The sequence below is a fragment of the Lagopus muta genome, chromosome 18 (genome assembly GCF_023343835.1).
Source record: "Lagopus muta isolate bLagMut1 chromosome 18, bLagMut1 primary, whole genome shotgun sequence".
Lineage (NCBI taxonomy): Eukaryota > Metazoa > Chordata > Aves > Galliformes > Phasianidae > Lagopus > Lagopus muta.
In genome coordinates, this window is record NC_064450.1 from 4254868 (window position 1) to 4280325 (window position 25458).

Here is a 25458-nt window from a genome sequence, read left to right on the forward strand (position 1 = left end):
GCGCTGCCTGGGAACTGGGACTGCTGGGATCTCTGGTTCTTCCTTTACAGGCTCTTGCCTCGACTGAGTTGGTGAGCTTCTGTCTTTGTTAAGAAGGGGCAATACCTACCTCACAGGGGTGTTGTGAGGCTGAAATGTGATTACTGTGTAAGATGCTCTGACTTCCTTCTCCTATGAGTTTTCCAGCAATACTGAGCAAGCTGAGGCTTCCTAACCAGGCGTTAGCTCTTCCTAGCAGAAAACATTTGGGATGTCGTGCAGCACTTTTGGCCACATGGTTTGCTCCGGTGGCCCTTCCAGAATTGCTGCATGGTACATAAATGGAGGCAGAATGAGGCTTTTTGTCTGACCAGAATTGAACATTTGGCATTTTGTCACTTGCTCTAAGCAGGAGGTTCTGCTATTTTGCTAGATGAGGATTTAAAAATAATAAGAAATGAAGTGGGTAAGTTAACTGTGATCAGGGTGTTGGCCTTACAGCAAGAAGGGGATGTTCTCCAGCCCCTTCCATGCCAGAGCACAGCGTTGAAGCTGCTCCTTGTGCCTGGATCCATGTGTGTGGGAGGCTGGCTGGGGAGCACGGCTGTGCTCTCGCTTCTCCACACTTGTGCTCCTTGCAGCGTTGATGTTCTTCCTAACCCCACTGCTTCTGCCTACTGTAGAGCCATGGATGTAGCAGACCCAGCCAGCCCCTCGTTGCCCTGAGCCCCACAGCAGCTCTGCTCTGCTCAGCCCCGTGCTCAGCCTGCTCCATTGGGGCTGCTGGCAGCTGCGTGCTGGTTTGGGCCGGGCTTCCTGGTGTTGTGCCTGCCCTGCCAAAGGGAAGGGAGCCGTGAGCTCTGCTCCCCAGCGCAGGCTTGTTTGCTCTGGGGGTTCAAGAGTAAATTAATGCCCCTTCAGAAGTGCAGCACACAGCTCAGCACTGCTGCTGCACAGTGCTTGGGGACAGGTGATGCTGAGGAGGTGCTGGCACACAAACCTTCCTCCCCTCTGCAGCTTGGGTGGGCTGGCTCTGCGTTGTCTTCTCAGTTACATGCTTGGAAGGAAGACAGCAGCTTCTTTCATAAGAAACCCAGAGCCTTTTCCTCCTCCAATCCCCAGCCGTTGTGGGGTGGAAAGCAAGGCTGCTGACTGAATCAGCTGAGATGGCCGTGTGTGCTAATCTAATGGAAATAAACATTGCAACGGGAATTCCTCTTGCATTCCTCTTGCAAAGGAGGGAAGGAAGGGGCAAACTGATCCGTTCAGCAGCCTGCCTGAGCCCCCAGCCCTGCCTCTGCCATCAGCTGCTTTTACGGCCCCGTCCAGCAGAGCTGGGATACTCTTAACTGTCTCGTTTGGATGATTGTGGTTTTGCTTTTTATTTGAAATAAAATCAATTATTTTGCACTCTTTTGTTTCTTAGTCACTTTTTGAACTACTTTTAGTCACCTTCCGATGATCCACGCCTTCCTTGCAGTACGGTGGGATGCCGTGGGGCTGCGCGCTGAGATTGGCTGCAACCAACGGCTGCAGGTAAACGAGCAGAGCTGACAGAAGCGCGTCGTAGATCGAAACGCTTCCCCGGCCCTCCTGCCGAGCCGCCCCTCGTGCTCGGCCCGTCGCGGCGGATGGGCGATGCTGCCCGTGCCGTGATCGCCGCTCCCCTCAATCCTCCTTTGTCGGCTGAGCTCTGCAGCTGCCCCTCTGTCCTCTCCTCCCCTTCGGAGCGCTGCGTCAAAGCGGCCTTTGTGCCGGCACAGCCGTGCGGGGCTCCGACCGGCAGAGGGCAGCGCGGTCCCGGCTCTGCCTTATCGCAAAACCCCGCCGCCGCGCTCCTGCACGGCTACGGCTGTAGAGACGCGCTGCTGGTAAAGGAAAGTGGATGCTGTGGTCGGCGGTGCTTCCAGCACCCGCCCTGCCGCAACGCCTTTGCGCGGAGCTTTTTGCTCTGCTCCTATTGATGTTCCTCAGGGATGCTGCCGCCTTTGCGTCACCTGCATCTGACGAGTCAAACGTGCGTGGAAGTTTGAGCTTAAGAACGCGCTTGGGAAGGAGCGGCTGCCCGCTGCGCAGCGCTGAGCTGCGGGGCTGCTCGGATGCTCAGAGCCCACAAAACACAGAGGGGAAGATCAGCACCGTGACGGGTCGTTACTAAGAATACAACGATCCGCACGCAAGCAGCCGCTTGATAGGATTAGTGATAACGATAAATGGCAGTGAGGATCGGGGATGGCTCCGCTTCCTTCCTCTTCCCTCCCCCCCCCCCCCCCCCCCCCCCGGGGATTTAATCCGTTTTTCTTCTGTTTTCAGCCGCTCAATACAAATATTCCTCTCCCACAGAATTCCCCGAAGCCTTTTCCCCGGAGGAAGCTCTGCGGGCTTCCCATGTCTGCTCCCGCTGTGCAGCGCAGGGAGCTCAGCGCTGCCTTTACCTGTGCACAGCTTAAACCTTGTGATTCCAGAGCGCTTTGTAGAGCGGTGGTTCATCCCCCCGAGGGGCAGGAAGTCCTCGGTGGCAGAGCCGGGCCGCAGCCCCTGGCAGGGCTTGTGCTGGCTCCGAGCAGCCCAGTCTTTGGGCATTGCCATTTGCAGTCCCTCGGTGCACCTCGCTGTGCTGTGGGGAGGCTCCTGTAACCTAAATACTCTCAGCCTCCTGATGGCAGTGACAGCAGTTTGTGTCATCCATCACTGTGTACCCAAAGCAGGGATGTCACCCCCGTGCTGTGGGCATCACCTGGTCAGCAGGGTTATGGCTTGGTTATGCTATGTTTCTCCTGCAGCTCTTGGGGCAGGCAGAGGAGTGATGCTGGGGGTTTGATGTGGGTGTCACCTGGTTGCCATCCTTAGCACCTGGCTATCCGGGCACCACCTGCAGCTCCTGAGTGTCACCTGGTTCCCATGGCTACCGCCCTGCCATCATGGGTACCACCCCCAGCTCCTGGGGTTTCACGTTGATGTTCCTCGCTGGGGACGTCCTGCCGTGCGGTGCCAGCTCCCACCAAGGGCTGAGCGTTCGCTGAGCATCGCACGGAGCCCATCTGGGCCTCCACGCTGCCCTCGAAGAGCCCGTCCTGCCCGGAGCCGTGTTTCCCCCCCATCCTCGGGGCTGGGCGGGGAGGGGATGGGGCCGGGGCTGTGGGCAGGGCCGAGGGAGATGACGCCGGGTGAAGGCTGCTGAGAGCCTGCCCAGCCCCGCCGCAGGCCGAGCGGGTGGCCGCGCACTCGGGCTCCGGCAGCATGGACGTGACCGTGGATCTGTACCTGGCCGTCCCGCTGCTCTTCACCGTCCTGGCCATCGTCCTCGCTTCGGTCTTTGTGAAGCTGCGGGGAGGCGAGGGGCAGCGGGCGGCGGAGCGGCAGCCAGAGCCGGGCAAAGCGGAGCCGGGCAAAGCGGAGCCGGGTAGAGAGGAGCCGAGCTCGGCCGCCGGGGGCGAAGCGGAGCCGCAGGGAGCGGCTGAGGGGCCGGGGGTAGAAGGGAGCCGGGTGCCGGTGGAGGAGGTCGGGGCGGGCGGCGAGGAGAAGGAGAAGGAGGAGGAGAAGGAAGAGAAGGAGAAGGAGAAGGAGGCGGCGGTGGCCGAGCAGAAATCCGCGGCCGAGCAGAAATCCGCGGCCGAGCGGAGCCCCGAGAGCATCCCCCGCCCGCCGGCCGCCGCCGAACACCGGGAGCAGCAGCAGCAGGAGGAAGAGGAGGAGGAAGAGAGCAAGGTAAGGGGAGGGAGGCTTGAGGGAAGGCGAATTTCGCGTGGAGGGCTGCACGTCCTTTTCCCAGCAGCTGCTCCAGGTGCTGGGGGTGTGCGCTCTTTCTGTCCCCCCCTTTTTTTGTGGGTTGCAGCAAATCGCCCCCCTGCAGCATGAGGATGCCCCAACTGCTGTCCTTGCAGCCCCAGGGAGGTCTCCCCCTCGTGTCCCCCCCCCAGCACCCTACTGGCCTCCCACCCTGAGCTCTGACCCGTGCTTGAACTGGGGGGGGCTGCCTGGTAAATCCTCCTCCAGCTCCGGATCTTGTTTAAAAATAAAAGGGTGACCCAGCGGCCATGGAAGGAGTTTGCCCTGCTGGCTTCCATGAGCTCTGCGTTAATGCTCTGTGCCATGGGCCTGGGGACCCTCGAGGGGCTCAAACTGATGGTGCTTCTCCTGGGGCCACCCCTTGTACCAGCGAGGGATGCAGGCAACAGGGTGACCGGGGAACCCGGGAGGGATGCAGGGCATGCAGACGTGTTTGAGCTGGGGAGCACAGCCTGGGGCCTGGCTGCCTGCTGGCTATTATTAGCAGCATTGCTAATCCTTGGTGACTGCATCCAGGCTGCTGGGCAGTGTGCAGACGGACGGACAGACAGCCGTTGTCTTGGAAGGCATCGCTACTGACTCACCGGGCGCAGCGGGCGAGGCGCAGTGGGTTGGCACTTCTGTGTCCCATGGTGATCATCAGAGCAGTGCTGGGACCTCACCCTCCTCCCACCTCCTTCATCTCCCATTTCTTTCCCTGAGTCCCAGCACCATCCCTTGGCTACGGGGATGGCTCTCAAGCAGACCCCCATCGTCACAGCCTCCCAAAAGCGCTGGGGACATCTGTCCATCTCTGGGATGACTTGTGGGATTTCTCAGTGCTCTGCAGGGCTGGGGAGCCCCAGGACTGCCATTCACTGGCTGTATCCCAGCTGGGATCGCTCAGCAGCACCCAGGACGTGCAGTTTCTCTGTCGTCTCATTAACACGAGTTGGGAATGTTTCTCCTCCCTCCTGGCTGCTCTTCAGTCGCATTTTCCTGAGCAGACACCACTGCAACCTCCTTCAGGAACGTGGCAATGCAGTTCTGTCTGCCCAAAGGTGACCGTCTGTATGAGATGTTCCTCTCCCCTTTGGGTGCCCCAGTGAGCACAGCCCAGGGTGCCCACAGCCTGGAGGACACTGTGCTCAGTGCAGGTTGTGCCTCACACAGCAAAGCACAGATGGTGATGGGCTGACGGTTGGACTCAATGATTTTTTTCCCACCTCAGTGATTCCACGATACAGGACAAGGTTTTGCTTCCTTGGGAAGTGATTCCCAGCAGCAGGGCAGGGTGAGCTGCTCTGGCACCAAGCAGTTGTTAACAGGTGTGGATGGGAAGGAGTTTGGTCGAAGCAGTGAGAGCTGCACAGGCTGGGAATGAGCCCTGCCCTACTCGTGGCTGAGGGCTGCAGTCCCTTGATGTGACTCAGCAGAGGCTCAGACCAGCATCGTGCTGCTGTAGACTTGGAGCTTTTCGGCAGACCCAGTGCATCAGACAGCAGTGGGCTGAGCTCTGCACTCCGAGGCCTTTCCCCTTTTCCCTGCTGTCTGCTCAGCACGTGCTGCTTCAGGTTCTCTGCAGCCATTAAGCACTGAAGCAAGTGCTGATGGATGAAGCAGCGTCGGTGTGCTCAGTGCATCGCCCTGCTGTCTGTGTTCCCTCCTGCTGCCTTTATGCTCCGGTCCCTGCCTTTGTCCTGCAAGGTCCCTGTCCTGCCCTGGTGGGCAAGGTGATTCTCCGTGTGCTGGGCAGGGCTGAAAGAGGGGGAATCAGGGGAAGGAGATCCTCATTCCCATTGGGTTCTGGTGGTGATTCCCCTGTGTCTGCTGGCTTCCATCACTGACAAAAAAAATTAATTAGTTTGTCGCTGTCGGAGCTCGTTACGTGATGGATGCTGCTGCCCTAATGAGAAGCTGCTGGGTGAGAGCTGTGGCAGCTCAGCGTGGGTCCTGCCAGAAAGGAGCAGAAATCCCCAAATCTCCCACTAGCTCTTCTACCCAAGGGCTGCTGCTCTGCCAAACTTGGCCCATCAGCTTCCTTTTCCCCCCTTTTTAAAGGCTTTTTCCTTCCCCTTTCCCTCCTGGCTTCTCTTTTTCTGTCTGGCTCCCCGCTGCCTTCCTCTTGCAAACTCTTGCATCAGGCTTGGATCAGAAGGCGCAGCCATAAATGGCAACGTGGGGCTGGGAGCTTCCAGGGTAATTTTCTCCCCCCTTCTTTGCAGCCCAGGGCCTTCCCATTTCCCTGCAGTTGGAATGGATGAGGGGCTCTGCTTGTCCCCATCATGCCCACGGGACAGCAGAAGGGGTGGGGACCCAGCAGCCCCTCCTTGCATCCCTTTAGAGGAGGGAAACCTGCTGTGGGGAGGGAGGAACTGCCTCTGGTTGGCCATAAATGAGCTGAAAACAGGGTGATGGGGAGCTCAGCCTATATTGCCCTATGACAGAGAGGAGGCTTTCCCACCTGGGAGATGCTTTAGGGCTGGAAGAGGGCTCATAGGCTGGGAAAGCCATGAGTGGGGCTTTTGGGGAGCACTCTGTTACTGCTCAGTGCCCCAAACCTCCCATGGGGTCTCATCCTCGCTGCTGCTTTTGTCTGCAGCCTGCACTGCCCAAGTCAGGCTCACACGTGGGCGTTTGCTCGCTGGCCATGGAAGCTAAAGGGCAAAGCACATTTCTGATGAGCTAACAAATGTTTGAGTGCTACAGCCAAGGTCTGCCAAAAGCCAAGACAGCTGTATTGCCGCATTGTTATTTAAGGTAATGAATTGGGGGATTTTAACCCTGCGCTGGGTTTGGGGGGGCTGTGATTTGGTGGCGTTGCTTATGGGAGCTCCTGGCAGCTCCTGCTGGGGGTGTCTGTCCCACCCGTGTGCTGGCTGTGCCACGCAGTGTCAGCTCTGCAGAAACTGCTCTCCATCCTGGCAGCCCGACTGCTGCATCAGCATCCCCAGGGCTGCTGCTGTGCCTTCCCCTGCTCTGCAGCACTGTGGTTCAGCATCACCGCATCCTCGTGTGACTGTGGTACCACTGATCTGGCAGTGGCCGTGGGGCAAAGGCTGCCAGCAGTGCTGTCCTGGGTCTTGAGGGCTTTTCTAGACTCTGTCTGTGTGTTCAGGGTGCAAATGTGCTCTTTGGACTTGCACCCATGGCCAGGAGCAGCGCCTGGCTCATTCCAGTACGCATCCCATGGGCTGCCTGTGGGAGCTGCTCCCGACCAGGCAGACAGAAGGACAGGGCTGTGGAAGGCAGGGCTGCAGCACGGGGGGAAGGGAGCTGCTGGCATCTGCCTCTGAGCAGAAAAATGCTGTGCTGTAGTGAGCAAGCAGTTGCCACGAGCAGAGCTCCCCAGTGTGACCACAGCACATAGCAATCGCCTGCTGGCCTGGCAGCCCAGCCTGCTCCCCTTCTGCTCCCATCAAATGTTTCTTCCAGTGGGTTGGAGCAGGAACAGTTCTCTTTCAGCACCCCCAGGGCCAGGGCTGAGCATCCTCTCTGTTGGGTGCTGCTCTGCTGGCCCTGGGGCTGCCCAGGTATCAGCAGTGAGTGCCCATGTTTGGAAGCGTGGCCCAAAATAGCGATGGCTGCTGGGGTGTCAGCCACGTGTCCTCCTGGGGAGCTGGGTGGTGAGGAGAAGCCAAGGGGCTGTGAATAATGCGCATTCCTCACCGATGACAAACCATGCTGGGTCTGAGCAGTACCACGCTTAGTGGTGGATATGAAGCCACCGCTGCAAACCCAGTGCGGGGTCCGTGCTGGTTCCCCTCCTGCCTGCATCACACAGGGAGGAAGGCACGTGTGTGGGCACTGCCTGTGTCCTGGTCTTATCTCCAGGGCTGGAGCTGTTCTCTCCCTCCCCACGTTCCATCTGCAAGGAATCCGGCCTTGATAAAGCTTGCTGCGACTCGTGGGAGGCAACCCCAAATCTTCCAGGCTTGGTTTGTGTTAAAACTCTGTGCTGTTTGATTCCTCCCTGTGCATCCTGAGCTGAGATGGCTCCTGCTGGGGGCAGCTTTGCTTGCCCGTGTCTGTGTGGGATGGATGCTCCTCTTGCTGGGCCCCTCCATGCCCCAGACCCAGCTCCAAGCCTCCCTCCCTGCTCCTGGGGCTATTTTTGGTGCTTGAGGGCCCAAGGGAGGAAATGACTGTAATGGCAGCCCCGTGGGCATGGGGAGAGGGCAGTTCTCATGACACTGCTAGGCAGTGAGAAGGAAGCAGACTAATGAACGTTGCTTGTTAGCAAAGCATCCCTTTCCCCTCTTCTCAGAATGGGGCAGGGAAGCAGTACCCAATTTTGAGGGCTCTCATAGGTGATGTAGAACAGCACCTTCTGATCATGGCTGCTCTGTCTTTTCCCTCTGCAGGAGGAAGATCCAGACTCAGACAGTGAGAAGCTGATGGTGAAAGAGACGGAGGATGATGATGGTGAGTGCCAGAAAGGCAGTGCCCCACGGGGATGGTCTGAAAAGCTGAGCCCCAGTGCCTGGGGATGGTCCCCCATCTCTGAGCAGTGCAGGGGAGAAGGACCCAACATCCCAAAATGAAGGGACGTGGAGGGAGAAGCAGCTACTGGGGATCCACACACAGCAGAAGAGCCCCTACCCTTGGGCTGTCACTGTTACTAAATACCTGGGAGCAGACAAACTGCTCAATCCCTTGGAGCAGCACCCCAAAAGCTCCTTCCTCCCCTCGAGGCACATCTCTGGAGTCTGTAGGCAGAGCCACATTTAACTAATTACTCAATTAGTTGATTGGAAAATGATGAATTGCCTCACTGGGGTGGCTGTGCTCAGAGAAAACAAAGCAGGCGGCCCATCAAGCAGCAGTGTGTCAGTGGGGCTGTGCCCACATCCCTCTGTGCTGGTGCTGCTCCTGCTCTGCCCCACTTTCCTCCCAACCCGGGTAAGGCACAGCATGGCAATCCCCAGGCTCAGGAGGATTACCCTAATGCCACAGGGAATCAAATTTTAATCTCGTGAGGTGGGAGAAGCGCCTTCCCTCTGTAGGGGACAGGGTTCCACAAAGACATGTGTGTGTTCCATCCTGCTGGGCTTCCGTGCAGCATCAGGGGTGTTATTGGGGCTGGTAGATCTGGTTGGATGAATGATGGGCGTCTGCTGCCCAAAGGATGATGGTGATGGTGCTGTGCCCTTTTTGGTTCATGGCTATTTTGGGGCAGCTCACATGGAGTCGGGCACGGCTCACAGCTTGCTCAGCATCCCCACGAGCCCATGGTGCACAAGAGCAGCTCAGCCCCACTTTGGGAGATGGGAGGCAGGAGGCAGCTGCTGAGCTCGCAGGGCTCTCACCCGGCTCACACACTGCCAGCTCTTGCAATGCAATGCAAGAGAAGAGATGAAAAATAAATATTTTCTTTCATATGCTCCTGGTAAGTAGGTCACATCTTTGCCCTGCAGCCGGCCACGTGAAAGCCCTGCCTCCCTGCTCCGTGCTTCCTGAAGTTTGTTTTCAGTCTGCAAAGAAAGTTCCTGAGCTCAGAAAACATCCAGCGGTTTCCAAAGCCACAACACGTGGGCAGTGAGATAGGTGGCCACCTCTCCTCCCTGCTGCTTGTTCCTTTCTGGTGGAGCAGCGATTAAACTGCCCTTTTTGAACAGGCAAAATCTCAATTTGGCAGAGAACCAATGGGGGAAATGATTTTAATTGTCCTTGAAATCAGGCGAGCTGTACGAAGGTAATAAAATAACTCCTGGGCTGCACCAGGGCAAGGAACAGGATGTTACACCCTCTCTTTCTGTTCTTTCCCTCCCAGTATCTCCCAAAGCAACAGCAGCAGCTGATTTTCTTTCCATACGCTTTCGTGACCACTTTTATGGGGTCTCGTTGGTGCCTGGAGGAATCACCCAGGATGGTGGGTTTGAGGGTAACATGCAGCGTCCTGGAGATGCACAGGCAGTCAGGCTCCTCCTGGAGGGGAGAGATACAGGGCCACAGCACCTTCTGTTTGTTGGGCTCCTCGGAAGGAGCCCCGGGGCTCTGTGAGGACAGCAGATGGTTCTGTGGGTGCAGCTGTGCTGAGCAGCTGACACGAGGCAGCTCCATCCCACAGTCCTTGGGAGATAAAGGTCTGTGGATCAGCAGCTGCAGATAAGCGCGGCTCCGTGAGCCCTCAGGGCCGCCCTTTGGATCGCCCCCACCGCTGCTGTTCTCTGTTGTCTCTGGGAAGATAAGGAAGGGGAGAGGTTTCTAAAAGCAAACGGAGCTCTAATGAAATCCGATTGGAAAAGGATCAGCTTTGCTTCGAGATCCGAGATCCGTGAGCTCTGGCACTAATTAGCCTGAGGCTGAGATGGGGAGATCTGGAAAGGGGCCCCTGGGGAGGAGGGGAGAGATACCTCAGGGTTTCCTGAGGCTCTGGAACCGATGGTGGAAGCCTCATGGGTGAATGCATGGGAGTAGGGCTGGGCGTGCAGCTCGAGCCTGTGGATGCTGAATGTCCCTCTCAGGTGCTTTCTGTCTCACACCATCTCCTGCTCTCCTCTGTCCTGCCCTCCCCAGCTGCAGATGAGACGTTCTCTTTTAAGTACAGTCCTGGAAAGCTGAGGGGAAACCAGTACAAGTCAATGATGACCAAAGAAGAGCTTGAGGAAGAACAAAGGTATGCTGAGTTTCCTTTTTTCCCTTCTCACCTGAGTCCATCTGGTTGGCAGTTTCTTGAAGCAAGATCTCACACCATCACAAATACAATCACATGGATTGAGGAGATACAGGGCCGCAGTGATTCATTGCAGCTGGGCAAGCTCCTCTGGATGCTCAGACCTGATGTCTCACCTGTGCAAGTTGGTGTATATCCACGGACCCATTGGCACCACGTTGATTTCCATCCACTGAGGCTCTGACTGCCCCTTCCCCTCCCTTTGCCCTGTCAATTGCCTGAGGGTTTGGGTACAGCTCTGAAATACTGGAGCAAAGGCAGTGAATGTGGAGCTTTGGAGCTCTGTATCCCAGTGTGGCCCACAGCATGCTGAGGAGATGCCGGTCCCTCCCTTGTCATCCCCAAGGAAGGGCTGTGGGCCCTAGCTCTCCACGCAGGCTGCCCTAAACATGCTGATCCTGCACCATTTCCCTTCATGTTAGCCCCACTTTCACACCAAGGGATGCCTTCCCTTTCTGCCCACAGGTCTCAGGGTTCACTGCTGTGCAGCTCTGCTAGGAGCAGCGCTCTGCTTAGGCTGCACGCTCTGGTCTCAGCCATGCAAGCCAGCTCTGGCTGCTTCTGGGCTGACCCTGCATTGCTGGCATCAGGAAAATGTTTGCTTTCTTCCCATTATGTCTTTATCATGCCTGGAGCATGCAGTCTGTACAACACTTGCCAGGTCTGTTGGCATCACTGCTTTCACGTGGGGAGGGGATGGTGGAATGAACAGAGTGAATGTGAATGAAATCCCAACCCACAGGGCTCAATGGGAATTGTTTTGGGGGATCCTGCTAAGCACCAGTACAAAATCCACTGCAAAAGGTCCATTTAAACCCTCTGCAGCTCCAGCAGCCAGCTGAGCAATCACTGCGTGAGGGTTCCAACGGGAGACCTGCAGGGCTGGCTCCTTGGTAGCAACAAAAGCCACTGGGCATCCTGTGGGTGCAGTGAGGGGACGTCGCTCTCGCTGCATCCCCAGCCAAGGTTTTGTTCTCTGGACTGAAGGATGGGTATCAGTGCTCACGTCCCAGGGCAGGGCTGTGCCCCCAGGGCTGGCAGATGGCACTGAGGACGCCTTGGAAGCTCTCAGCAGCTCGCACACTGAGGGCCATTGGCAGCGCGTTTTCCTACTGCTCCCTTCTGCTGTCTCTCCTCTCTGTTTGTGTTGTTCATTTCCTTACGGCAGCTTTATGAATTTTGTGTTTTTATGTTTTACTTTTGTCCTGCTGTGTCGCTGCCTTTTCTTCCCTGTGCCATCAGCAGCTTCTCATTTCAGGGTGGTGTGTGGGTCCAGGTGCTGCTGGGTGAGGTCCAGGTGAGCAGAGGGCAGCAGCTCAGCCTGGTCCCCCCGAGCCCCGTCCCTCTCCCTGGTTCCATGCGTTCTGCACTCTGACCGCTGCCGACCCGCTGTGACCCAGGTTTGCCACCTTTATGTTGCAGGATTGAGCTGACCTCTGATCTCACATCTCTGTAGCAAGTACCTTAGGTCCTCGGCCACAAACACTCTTGCAAATCTGTTTGGTAAGGATGCGCCGTTTCTTAGAAGTAGTGTTACCATGGATAACATCTGCTAATGTGTTCTGGTGGTTTTGCTGTGGTGTTTTGTTGGTTTGTTTTATTCTGGGGGGAGGAGGGTTTATTTCTGAGCCATCTCTCCCACCTCCCTTCCCTCCCCATAACAGATTAATGAGTCTGCTCCCCCTGCTCCATCTCACTTCCACGAGCACTCCAAAGGGACCTGGAATGGAGGGTTCTCACGTCCAGCTGCTCAGCTCTTCCATATGGATTCCTCAGCTCAGACATACCATGAATGCTTCTATTTCCTGACCTGGAAAATGAGGGCAGTGAGCTGGTGGTTAGCCCTAGGGCACACAGCTGGAGGTGGGGGCTCAGCCTGCTGCTGACCCTTCAGTTGACCCCCATGGGCCAGCAGGCACCTGTGGGAAGCAGCTTGGAAGCAACATGCAGAATGCAAGGCTCCCAATTGGGACTGCCTGTTGTGGTCTGTCATCAGGAGCCCTTCATTTGGGGACACCTGATTTTGGAAATGCCACTGAGATCATTCCTTTTACAGGAAGACCCATAGACAGGAGAGGAGAGACATGCAGTAGGAAGGGTTGTTTAAACTAAAACCCACTTCTGCTCATACTCTGCATCGCTCCTGAAGCTGTGGTTGCCTTGCCTGCTATTCACTTGAATCTTGCAGCTTCAAACTGGCGCTAAATCTGGACTCAAAAGGGAAGGAATGTGACCTTCATGGAGTGATGCAACTTCCTGCTTTTTGATTACTTCAGTCTTAAAAAATAGCAGGACTTCTCAGGAGGGAAGGACGGTCACTCTTGGTGGCAAACACATCTGCTTGGCTGGTGGCACTGCACACCTGGGGGGTTACCAGCACATGGAGAACAGAAGCACGTAGCGTTTGTTCCTCTGGGGGAGAAAAGCAGTCTGAGCAGGAAGGGGAAGGGAGCAGGGGAAGGATGCAGCCTTGAGTCAAGCCAGCATTGCATATTTCCCAAATCCATCTCTTCTGCACCTGAGGCTTTTGGTCATCGATTGCCAACTGCAGCTGCCACGGTGCAAAGCGTGGGGATGTGGGACTGGAGTGGTGCAGCCTGTCCAGGCTGGATGGGGCACAAGTACAGCCCCAGGGCTGTTAGTGGGTTGGTTTGTTTGTGCAGTGAGCACTGAGAGCTGCAACAAGGCTGCATTTTTAGTAAAAAAAGAAAACAACCAGGAGAGAGATTCCCATAGGTTTTTGTTTTCAGTTCTCTCTTTCTACAAGATAGAGCAGGTCCCAGCAAGTCCTGGTTGGCCTTGGTGATGCTGAGTCCCTCCCACTCTTCTGTAGGTGTGCAGGCTGAAGGGAAAGCAGATCCCACACGATAGTCCATAGGAAGCTCTTTCCTCTTTGTCTTCTCTTGTTTCTGGGTTTCTGGAGAGGCAGAGGTAGAAAACCAGAAGCTGTCCCCCAAGCTCTGGGTGCTGCAGCTGCACTTCCCAGTCAGTCACCTTCCCTGGCCAGCAATGAGACACTAAGATGCTTCTCATTGCTGTGTGGGCTGCAGCATAGGCAGAGGCTGTGTTTTCTGCGTGTGTACTCGGATGAGATGTTTGTGGTTTTGCATAACCTAAATTAGTGCCAGGAGTGGAGTGGGAAGGGGAAAGCAAGAGAAACAGGACAGCAAACTTTCTGACCCTGAGGGGCCCAGCTGCAAACGTGAGGGCACCTCCAGGGCTGGAAAAGCCTCACAGCATTCTGTCCCTTAAAGCAGTGTGTGAGTGAAACTCAGTGCCCCAGCCTGCTCAGAGCCTGCTGCTTGCAGGTGTGATGGATGGCTCGGTGATACCACAGTCCAACCTCTACAGGACTGGGGAGAAGGTAGGGAGGGCTGCTGTGTTTGCTTTGCTAGTAAGCGTGGTTCCCACAGTCATCTCAGCCCTTCTGGGATTAATTCTCTGGCTCTCCTGGCCAGCCATGGGTGGGTTGAGAAGGTACTGCTTGCAAATTGGAGTTCAAGCAAAGGGAATGGGATGGCTGTAAATCCTACCCACTGCCCTTCTCTTGGTGATCAGTTAGCAATGGAAAGCTGGCTGGCCCCCAGCTGGGTCCAGAGTGCTTCTTAATTACGAGCCACTAAATAAACCCAGGCTTGGACCCTGGAGTTTCAGCAAGGCAGGGCGCATGGCCAGACCTTAGCTGCAGGGAAAGGCAGAGAGAAGACATGGGGATGTGGCACTGGAGTGGTGCAGCCTGTCCAGGCTGGATGGGGCACAAGTACAGTCCTAGGGCTGTTAGTGGGCTGATCTTGCTCTGCCAGACATCCCAGATCAAATGGGGATGCAGCTGTGGCTTTAGGGAGAGCTGTGCCGAAGTGCCATTTTGAACCAGACAATGCTTGCAGTGATGACTTGAGAACACAAGGGCAGGAAGCAGCTGCTAGGATTTAGATGTTGGACTTTGACCAGTTTTGAATATGTCCACTGCTGGCCCTGTAGAAAAAGTGGGTGGTCTGGGCTGGGGGAGGCTGTATTTCAGGAGAGCTCTCTTTCTGCATCTGTCCCTGTCCACCTCCTGCATTGCCATCACATGGCCCTGGCTTGCTTGCTTGCTGTCCTTTCCTGTCCAGCATGGCACTTCATTTGGATGAGGGAAGCTGGTAAGTTTGGCTTTCTTTGGATTTTTATTATTTGTTTGCTCTTCATCTTCTGCAGCACGATAGTCGCCCTGGGCTGAGGGAGGAGAAGTAGCAACAGGGGGCTACAAGCACTGTGAATGTGGGGTTCTGTTTAGATCAGGCTGACCACTGCTTCACTGCGGCCCCCAGCCATGGGGATGGCACTGGCCATGGGGAAGGCTGCCTTCAGCCACAGAACAGCCTAGGAGGAAAGGGGCACATGGGTACAGGGGGACCCACCAAACTCCCCTGCCTGTGATGCTTCTCCATAGGGAAAATGTCTATGAGAAATCAGTGGAGCTGAGCTCAGGCCCTATTTATAGAGCGTCTGCTTGAGTCATGAGTCCCACGGAGCAGCTCAGGATGCCTCCCTTGGAAACACAGGGAAAGGGGAGGCTAGTAGAGCCCTTCCTCTCCTCTCCCATCCCTGGGGGGAACCTTCCAGACGCTCCTCTGCAGGCTGTGAGTCCCCAGCCCTGCCGTGGGATGAAGTTTCAGACTCTGCTTTGAGCTCCTGGGTTTTTCCTTTTGGCTGAGGTCCCGAATTGTCCCAGCTTGTGGCTGCTTTGCATCTCCCTCACCCAGCGCTCACAACTTGGCTCTATTTGCTTCTGCTTAACTTCACGCTGCATGGGCAGCTTGCTGTTCCCTCTGCTAACTCTCTGGGAGCCCAGGCTGCCTCCCTTGTGGCATCATGGGCTGCAGGAAGCCAGGCATGCAAGCATAGGTTGGCCCATCTGTTGTTTTCTCCACTTCTGTAACATGGACTCGGGTTCAGAAACATCGCAAAGGGGTGAGCATCGAGCTGGAGGAGGTGAGCTGAGCTGAGCTGGCAGAGCTCAAGCTGCCTTCCTGGCTGTGCTGTGGCCTTTTCAGCTGTCACTGCTGCGGCTGGGAAGCGTAGGAGGCTTCTGCCTTGAAACGGCACTGAGCAAGGGCAGCTCAGCCTTGCCAGCCTTGTCCTTGAGCTGCTGGGACTGTGCTCCTAATTGCTGCCTCAGCTGCCGCCTTGGTGTGCTGAGGAGCAACAGGCATCCCCAAGGTCCTATGCACCCACTGGAGGAATTTCAGATCTGTGCAGATAAAATCTCCCTTTGGTACCTCTCACTCTCTCACTCTTCTCTTTCAAAGCACTCTCTCTCCATATTCTGCTGTTAAGTTCTCTCCATGTTTTACCCACTGACGGAAGCTGGCCCACAATTTTGGGACTGAAGGGGAAGCTTGGATTTAGTAAGTCCTTCCTCGTGTTGTTCCTGCAGTACTGTGGTCCTGGACGTGATGCTCACTGCCAGCAGTGAGATGATATCTACCGCAAGGGTAGAGACATAGGAAGCAATGGTGACGAGACTGTAGTCTCTGTAGTAAGATGGGAGGGAGATGCCTGGGGGAGCCTGGTTTCCCAATGCCAGGCCCAGTGCCAGTGGCCTTTCCTCACTGCTCTCGAGCCTCAAAGGTGAATCATAGCCTTGGAACGAGAAGAGCCTGACGCCAGAAGGTATGCACCCTCCTTGCCAGCACTTCAGACCAGAGGACTGATGTTCTTGAGAAGCTGAGTGCCTGCTTTACCTGCTAGGGGAAGGAGCTGGGAATGCTCCACGCTTCTGAAAATCAGCTTTCCAGACAAAATTCTTCCTGAAATGGTTGCAATTCCCAGAGGTGGTTAGAGCAAGGTGTCTGGGGATCTTCTCCTCAGAGAGTGTTGAAGCCCCTCTGGAAAGCTATGGACAGTTGGGATGAGCTGTGAGGTTTCTGACCTCCTGCTGTGGATTTTGACTGCAAGAGGGACATTAGTGCTGGGATGCTGCCTGCTCTCTCAGACAAGAAGTCCACGCTCCAGTGCCAATGTCATTGCTGAGCTGGAGTGAGGGCCATGCTTCTGAGGCCATCAGAGACCATTGGTTTCCACCTGTGCTGCAGATGCTGATCTCAGATTGCAGAGGAACTGCAAGCAGGACAAAAAGGAAGGGATAAAAATGTCCTTCCCTTTTCCTCAGCAGCAGAGACCAGTTACCTCAGGCTTTGTTCAACCTCATGCTCCAGTGTCCTCAGCTTCAGCTCCTGAGCCATTTTCAACCAATGACCTGCCCTTGTCTAAGCTCCTTATTTTCTGGTTGCTCCTTGCATATGACCACATCCAGTTGATCGACACTATGATTTATTGACTTGGCCCTTACTGGGGCAAGAGCAATTTGGATAATCTATATGTGAAGAAATAATCCATTAAAAAAAGACCATAACTTGGCTTGATTCATATGCTGCCAGGGGAAGGAATGCTGGTAAGGCTGATTTCACCATCCACGTCAAATGGAAAGGAGGGAAGACCCAAGGATAGGTGGTGGCTCATGGCTCACCCTAAGATAATTAAATCTCTCAGGCTCCGTGGCAGCAATGTTGGAGGTTCTCATTCTAGGGAATTATATGGCCCTGATGTTCCCATGACAGTCTGCCTCATGCTCTTTAATCCCTCTCCCAGCTTGCTCCAGGAGCAGAAAGGGGTATCCCTGTTTTGCCGATAGGGAATTTGTGGTTTTGACAGATATCCTCCATCAAGTCCATGCTTTGTTTAAGATCTCACCCCTACTGTCTGCCCAGCCCTGTCCTTTAGGTGAGTATCCCTGCAGAGGGGATGCATCTGAGCCCCATCCACTCTCCCTGATGTCCTCCATCCCTCCCCACTCCAACTGTGGCACGCTGGAGGGAACTTCTCCTTCTGGGCCCCCACGGCAATGAGCTTATGCCCTCATGTGTAAAATCTGATTACGCTTGTGTGGCTTGAGCAGGATGATCTGATGGTCAGTGCTGCGAATCCCACAGAGCGATTATCCACTCTGGAGAATTTTCTTTCTTTGCCATCATGGGTTGGCTGCTGAGCTTCCCCAGCACTGCCTGAGGAGCCCTGGGCCCTTGTGAGGCTTCAGCCTTCATCTCCCATCTGAGATCCGGGTTGCTGAGTGTCTGTACAAAACAGCAGACAGCTGAACTTTTTGCAGAGGAATAAGGAAGAAATGAGGCTGCAACTTGCCTTTATGTTGTAGCTGCCAGGAGCAGGTGACGTCTGAATGAGACTCAGGTGTTGGGCACTGCGAATCCTACTGAATTCAGGGGAATTAGGCTGTGGTCCATGTGTGTCACAGCATTCCACGAGAGCAGCTGGGGCAGTCAGGGCAGAGCATCTGAAGGGTTCAAGCTGGGAATGAGGGACCACATTCATGCTAACATGCTGCAAGACCTTGGGGAGTGCCTGGATGTCTCCATCCATAAAATGTATCTAATAATCTCACCCTCCTTCCCTGAGGTATTAGGAGAGGAGGGAAGCGCTGTGGTCTATAGAGTCTGTTGGTTTTGCCTCCTTTCTTTGGTCAGACAGATCAATAGAAAGGTTGACCCATTCATCCAGGAAACCGGATCCTGGCTCATCTGGTTGCAGGTGGCAGGAGGAATGTGGGCTGGACAAGTGTGTGAGCAGCCCAAGACAGCTCTGCATGGGACACTGAGGCAGTAATCCCTGGAGCTGATGAAGGTTTCCAGTTAGCTGGACTTCTTCAGCTCTCATCATAGGTCAGAAAGAAAGACTGCAATTCAGGTTTGATGCCAGATGAGAGGATTTACACTTCTTTGACTGGGTTTCAGCTATCCTGCTGCAGTTGATGAGGAAACGTGCCTCCTCCTTTGAGGCACGTGGTTTGCAAACAGTGACTTACTCTTCCCAGAAGGGGAAAGCTGGCTTGCCTTCTCCTCCACTCATACCGAGTTATCCCCTTGCTCATTTATGTGAATAATAATGAAACCATCCTGAGGGGTGAAATGACTGAAATATTTCTCTTCTCTCCTTGTTTCTCTTTGCAGAACTGAAGACTATATGAAGTTGTCCCTAGCCTCCTCCTAAAGAAATCCCTTGGCATCTTTAAAGGCTTGAGAGAAATACCAAAACCAACCAAACACACCCATAAGAGAATCCATAAGCCCTCAAAACTTGGCATCCCTCTTGCTCTGAAGTTGAGTTCTTCACAAACTCCTGTGGTATCAAGTTTAAGGAGATCCTTGTGTGTCTCCATGGACTGGGGCTGGGCCCAATGAGTGACCTGAGTTGTGTTTGGGGGGGCTGGGATATCCTACGTTAACCTTTCTCCCTCTCCTTCAAACAGAACCCAAATTGGATACCAAATTTGCAGCGAGCCTATTAGTTTTGTTCACCACCATGTATTAGCCCTGCCATGAAGTCAGTGTTGTTTCTTTAGAGGGGTGGGTGAACTGTAGCTCTTCTCCCAGACTGGCCTGGATCTTGTACCAGACTACCAAGTTGTTTCTTAGAGCCAAATCCTTCTGTGCTGCTGGGGAGTGGGAACTGACTGATTTCAAACACTGTGTGACATTACTTTATTCCAAAGGGTGGAGGTACGAAGTGGGATCAAAGTAAGGGAGAGAAGATGTTAGCTGACTTAAATCTCACTTCTGTAGTTATTTTAGCAAAGAGCTGATCTTGCAGGTAGATGGAAGACTGGAGGAGTGAGGAAGGTTGATAGCTTAGCTGTTCAGTTTGTGGTGAAGGCTTCGGAGACCACACTTTGACTGTTGTTATCTGGATTCACGCTTCCCCGCTCTGTTCCCAAGAGATGAGACCCAAGGAGGTAGCTATGGCACTGTGGGCTCCCACAGCTCAGCATGAGATGAGGGGGGTCCTGGAAGAGACGCCCTCCCCATTTCTCTGCCCGCTTGCTATCCCATTGCCCTCTTTTCTTGCTAGCCCAGTGGCTTGTCCACAGGAGCCACATCTCAGCACCTCTCCTCAGCTCGTCAGGGGATGAATTTGGCTAGGTACACATGCTCCAGGCACAGCAGGCTGCGAATGAAAGCCAGCTGGTCTGTTGGAGTGAGAAGAGGGCCCAAGTCCTCTAGTGATGTTGCAGAAGCACCAGGCTGGCTGGGATCGCGTCCTTCAATTCTTCTCTCACTGCAGGACAACAGCCTCTTGGCTAAAGCTGCAAACATATCAGAAAACCAACAGGCTGCTTTTTCTTTTTTATTTTTTTTTTCTTTCCTTTTTAATTCCTATGCAGACGATACTTGAAACCTTGTACACAGTTGTCCTTTCCAGCGCCTGGGGTTGGCAACTTCTTAATAAAAGGGCTCGTTTAAAGAACAGCAGGAGGCTTCAGCTTAGAAGAGGCTGGGCTGCCCCTTCCCAGCCAACAACTGCAAGCGTCTTCAGTGGTTTGCATACGAATTTAGGCACACCCTCTGCTTCAACACCCACTAGTACAGCTGCTGTCTCCCTTTGGTGCTGGCTAGCTGACTCTGTGTCCCAAGCACCCAACTATGCAAAGAATGCCTTATATACATTGTGTTTGTTACATGGCAATACGTACATCCAGCAAAGTCTATAGCTGAGTCCAGATTTTTGCTAGTGGCAGCGAGTCAAACTATTTCTTCAACTCAAGTGGCTGTCTGGGTATTTTTTACTTCTGTTTTGTTTGTTTGTTTTGTATCTGATGGTGGCTCTTATATGAAGGACTGTCATTCTAGTGGCTTGAATCTGTAAAAATTGCCTTCGTTTGGTCCAATAAACCTTTGAATAGTTTATTTGGTTTGTGCTTGCTCTCCCTTTCTCCAGCAGCTTGTAACTTTTTCCTCAAGAGATCTGTGTTGAAAATCTGGACTTTAGGTTAGAGGTACATTCTGTTTTCTTGTGCCTTTTACCCTAGAAGTGACTCCAACAGGAACAAAGTCAGGCCAGTGGTGAAAGCCTGGGTTCTCCCTTGTTCCTGCTGGAGCAGCTCCGTGCTGCAGTAGCATCCTGACCTTGTTTGTGTGTGGAGCAATTAGCAATCTTTCCCAATGCAGAGCTTTGCCCAGGATTTCAGCTGCTGCCAACACAGATGCCCAGCAGCTCCTGAAGCTTAGATCTGCTTTAACATACCTACATCTAACTGCTCCAAAACGCCAGTTAATTGTGGAAGTTTGAGACTGAAGTGCCTAAAGGAGCCTGAGGGAGTGAAGTATGCAAATTCAATTCCCTATCAAGAATAATTAGGCTGCTTTGAAAAATCCTTAATTAATCTATTTTGTCAGCAATAAGTAAAATCCTCTTTGACTTCTTGAATCCAAGCAGCTTTGAGGACAGCAGTTACGGGAAGAGAGAACGATTCTACTTGTGAATGGGATAGTTTTGATCTGAAATCACCAAGAAAATACAACCTGGAGCACTACAAAGTTGTTTTACAAGGTCGCCTTTGATAGCAGAAGCTCCTTTTTGAAATCAGCTTCATGTTTTTGATGTCTCTCTCTTCTTTCTCAGGCTCTTTTCTCTCCTTATCTTCGTTTTGCTCTCCCTTTGTTGTAGATTATGAAGTGCAGAGCAGTAACACCTCTTTGATTTCTGCTTTCAAATGTACAGTCGTGAAATTTAAAGTCGAGGGGATGGACAGAATGTATGGATGCTGTGTTTTAAAAATAAGTGGGGATTGTCAGCGATCTCAGTTTTGGAGACAAGAATACAAGGAAACGAAGCCTTAAGCAGCTGAAGGTTTCACTACTGTTAATGTCTGTGAGATAATAAGTGATGGATGCAGACCTGAGCAGAGCATTTGCAGCTGGCCCGCATTTCCAACACGTGAGGCAAAGGCTTGTATTGGATTTCTCCACATCAGTCTGGAAATGTGCCCTCTGGTACCCAGTGGTGATCTAAAATAAAATATTGATCAGTGACAACTGTGCTGCACCTCCTCTGGTCTGGAAAGGGCAGCTGGAAGTGTTTCATGTGAGCAGAGAAACATGCATAAAGGATAGACAAATCCAGGTGCTGGACAGGCTGTGGCTAGAGCTTTCATAACCAAAAGGTTCCAACATCAGGATACATTTGGCCTCAAGATAATTGCGTTTTAATTGTAATAGGAAGTAATTGGCAAATGAACTTCCTTTTGCCAGGATGTGCTTTCTTCCTGCCCTGCCTGCAGCGATGGTGCTGGGAAGACAGCTGGCTGCTTCTGCTCCTGCTGGGGCTGAGCCCAGAGGGGAAAACACAGAGCTTGATAGGAACTGGGATGCGAGGGCTCCTCAGCTCATTCCTGACTGTCTCCTTCCACTCATTCTTGGTGTGCGTGCTTCTAACTGTTGATGCTGTGCTTTCTTCATTCAGGCAAGGGTTGCGTCCCGGCTTTGCCTGTCCATAGGTATTTTTACTGCTCCTATTATGGAAACAGCTAATAGCTTGTCCACGCAGGACTTGCAGGAAGACTACCCCAGGTTAACCACTGGCCTCCATTTAAGTGGATTAATTACAGCGTATTAAAGCCCTGTGCGGAGAGCGGGCTGTGATGGGGACAAAGGACACTCGACAGGGTGACTGTAGAAATAAAAGCAAGAATCAATATTTCCAGCTGAGGGGAAGTCTAGTGATGCTAAAGACACGGGAAGAGCAACAAATTGGATTGCAGCAAATCTCTGCTCTGAGTTGCTGAATTCTGACTCCACAGACCTGCAATATTCATTTTGACCTAAAACTGTAGGCAGTTGCATCAGTTCGTTCATTAGGCATCTGGGAGGCATTTGAGAATACATGATATTCTCATGCAGCCCTCCCTTCTTTATCTCTAAGCAGTAAATATGTGAACAATATAAGCTCTCCTATAAAGATTCCTCGAACAAAGCATTGTGGCAGATACCAATCATTGCGCTGCAGGACGTATAACAATGGTTAACTGCTTCAGGTAAGGCAAAAATCAGGGTATGAGCTTTTATGGGGAGCAGGAAATTAACAATCAACTGTGGGACCTTTAGGGCTGGAAATCTGAGGTAGATGTTCTGCTGGTCTGATTCTGCCCACGGAGGAATCATCTCATTGCTGGACAGTGAGTTCATCTCACTTTTTGACACTGGCAGACAAACTCTTGAATCAAAGCAGATTCCAGCCTGTGATCTTGTCTTCCAGTGGCTGATTAAAGTCACGTCCACAGTGGAAGGCAGTCTAGTCTCTAGTTTTACACTAAGATATGAATTTAAAACTTAACAGCTATTCCTGAATTACTCTGCATCTGCATGCTCTCACTACAGAATGAAAGGATGCTGTGCTGATGAAGCTTAATCCATTTTTGCTATAGAGCCCACTGAACTGGGACGTGGTGATCTTACAGATTTCCACACGTGGAGTTATCCTGAAACTGTGAGCATAGATAAGCCCTAAGGTACTCCTCCAAAGCTGGTGCTAAAGCAGGCAGTTTTATCTCCGTAAGAAATGCAGAGAGGCATGCAAGATAATCAGATAGCTGTGAGCGTGAAGGATGCAGAACCAGAGGCTGTCCCTTTCTCATCTTGCATGGGCAGATTTCCTGCAGTCAACAGGGCTTGTAAAATGACCCACGTTTGGCTTCATGTTTCATTTGGTGAGCTTGTTCAGAGCGCCTGCTGGGGACTGGCTATTCCTACTTCTCCTTTTCTTGTTGACAGGGTTCAGAGAGAGCAGCTGGCTGCCATCTTCAGGCTCATGAAGGAAAAGAGTGACACATTTGGAGAGATGTCTGAAGGAGACATGAAGGAGCAGCTTAAATTGTATGATATATAACCGTACAGCCAGTGAAGACGATGCCCAAAAGTCATCTTGGTCATTATTATACAGGACTGTGGAGATTGTAGTGCTATAAATGTGTTTCAGTAGTTATTTTGCATTTCCAGGTTGTTTTGCAAATGCACACAGGCCTGTGATATGTATTTCTTAAGACTTGCAGTTTTTCACCCTTTTAATCATTTTTTTCTTGAAGAACTGTAATGGTATTTTTGACTTGTGTAGAGATTTTATCTCTGGCTGAGCCATATGTCTCAGTCACATAATCTAGTTAAACTTGTAACTTCTTCCTGGTCATGCTCCGTAGGAATGAACTTTCAAACTTTGTAATGTATTGCTTTGATAGCTGAAGGAAGCCAAAGATGATAGAAGAGCAGATTTAAAACGAATGGAAAGAATAGTATAGAGTAATTCAGGTTGGAAGGGACATGGGTTGGGAGGGACGTAAGGAGATCAGTAGTTCAACCTCCTGCTCAAAGCAGCATCAGCTGTGAGGTTAGGCCAGGTTACTCAGGGCTTTATCCTGTTGGGTCTTGAAAACCTCCACAGATGGAGACTGCACAACCTCTCTTGGCAGAGAGGCTTCCAATCCTACAGTTAGAAAACAAATAGCCAAAGCCAAAGCATTAGTGCTGAGATTAGATGTGAGCTGCCATTCTCATCTCCTTGAAAGGAATACTTCATCCTCCTTCACACTGGCTTTTTGACACAAATCCAAGATGGTTCCGGCTGACCCCGCTGAGCTCAGCTTCATGCCTGTGAAAACAGCAGCTGGCTGCATCCTGGGAGCAGAGACATCTCTTCGCCTCTTGACACCGGTGAAAGCAGTGCAGAAAAGTGGCTGGCATCTTTACAAGGACAATTGCGTTCAACTCAGATTGTGTTCTTGTAATGCAAAAATGATGCGAGAATCTACGCACTTAGGAAATCTCTGTGAAGCTATCAAGTGTTTTGAACAGTTTTGATCAAACCTTGGCGGTTTAGGCAGAGTAAATCAGTCAGCATTCCTAATTTAAACTGATTGTCTTCTTGTGTAGCTTTCATGAAATCCTGTTAAATACTTTATTGGAAAGGATTGTCTTGGTTTTAGTAACTATTCACACGTTTTCTGACCTCGTTTTAGGGAATGGTCTCTTTGGATGAGGTTTTCTTTATTTTGTACAATTCTTTAGAGCCTGATGGCACCAAGAACCACATTATGTGGTCACTGTTTCCCACTACAGTACATTCCGTAACACTGTATGCTTTTTGACTTCTAGGAATCATTTTATCTTCTAATTGTTTTCACATAAGCCAGGGCATGCTGATTATGAGATCAAGCTGGCTCTACTGCCAAGTCATGACTTAACCTAAATATCTGGGTGTTCTCGTGTTCAGCACGTGGTCAAAGGTGTCTCACAAAGTGAAAAATCAAGCAGACCAACATCTTGCTGTGTGTGGGAACCACAATTTCCTTTGTCAAACTGTAAAACGGAAGAAAGGTAGGAAATTCCTATGTGGGAATTCTCTTTCGTTCCATCTGGGCAATGGGATTTTTTTCCAAGGTTATTCTTGAAAGCAAGCAAAAGAGAAATCAGATTTGGAAGACTTTTAGACTTTGCTTAGTAGACTCTACAGTTTATTTCCAGAGTTTTTTTATATTTCTTCTTTTACACGTGAGCCTTCTCTGCACATGAATATGTCTGAAAAACACCTCCCCAAGCACCTCATCATGAAATGGTGCCCGCAGTGCCCACCCCACACAGGGAAGAGTGGCTGCCACCAACCCATCCTGTCTCCTAAGAGCAGTGCCTCCACGATCGTGACAGGACAGCGGTAAAAGCTGTCATCGACAAGGCCCGTATTTCAGAGAGGAATAAGGCTAAGTCTATCGAGGGCCCTAGGCCACGTCCGCCTGGAGAGGTGGCAGGCGGGGCGGGTCAGCAGCAGGCCTCGTTGCCATGGCGACCGCCCGCTCCCCGCGCGGCACCCGTAGCTCGCCACGGCACGGGAGGGGCAGCGCGGGAAAGGCGTCCGCGCCGCCGTTGTCATGTAATACGCATGCGCGCTGTGTGACGCAGCCCTACTGCGCATGCGTGCTGGGAGTGCAGTGTCTTTCCGGGGCGGCGGGCGCGCATGCGCCGGGCCGCGCTATTAGGGCGGTGCGTGATAAGATGGCGGCGCCGCTTTGCGTGTTCGAATGAGTTTCCAGACGAGTTTTGAGGCTGTCGTAGCACTAAAAAAGACAAAAAAAAAAAAAAAAAAAAATCCCTCTCCAAATCCCTTCATTCTCTTAAGTGCTGTGTCCAGGTTCCGTGTGTCTGACAAAAGAATTAAAT

General features: G+C 52.6%; 1 protein-coding gene across 3 annotated transcripts; it reads left to right on the forward strand.

The window, feature by feature from the left end:
- Positions 1-3128: 3128 nt before the first annotated feature.
- MXRA7 (matrix remodeling associated 7) lies at positions 3129-25402 on the forward strand. Of its 3 annotated transcripts, XM_048964888.1 has the most exons (5): positions 3130-3687; positions 8112-8172; positions 10267-10366; positions 11846-11926; positions 18430-20163. In XM_048964888.1, exons 1-4 carry the CDS (start codon positions 3220-3222, stop codon positions 11877-11879), a joined length of 663 nt encoding a protein of 220 aa, XP_048820845.1. In that variant the 5' UTR covers positions 3130-3219; the 3' UTR covers positions 11880-11926; positions 18430-20163. The 3 variants fall into 3 exon arrangements, with proteins under 3 accessions (XP_048820842.1, XP_048820845.1, XP_048820843.1); XM_048964885.1 differs by lacking the exons at positions 11846-11926; positions 18430-20163 and adding an exon at positions 23026-25402 and having other exon boundaries at positions 3129-3687; XM_048964886.1 differs by lacking the exon at positions 11846-11926 and having other exon boundaries at positions 3134-3687.
- Positions 25403-25458: the final 56 nt, after the last annotated feature.

Coding starts and splice junctions, on each gene's coding strand:
- MXRA7 (XM_048964885.1), top strand. CDS start 3,220: ATGGACGTGACCGTGGATCTGTACCTGGCCGTCCCGCTGCTCTTCACC. Junction 3,688..8,111: donor AGGAGGAGGAAGAGAGCAAG/GTAAGGGGAGGG, acceptor TTCCCTCTGCAG/GAGGAAGATCCAGACTCAGA. Junction 10,367..23,025: donor GAGCTTGAGGAAGAACAAAG/GTATGCTGAGTT, acceptor TCTTGTTGACAG/GGTTCAGAGAGAGCAGCTGG.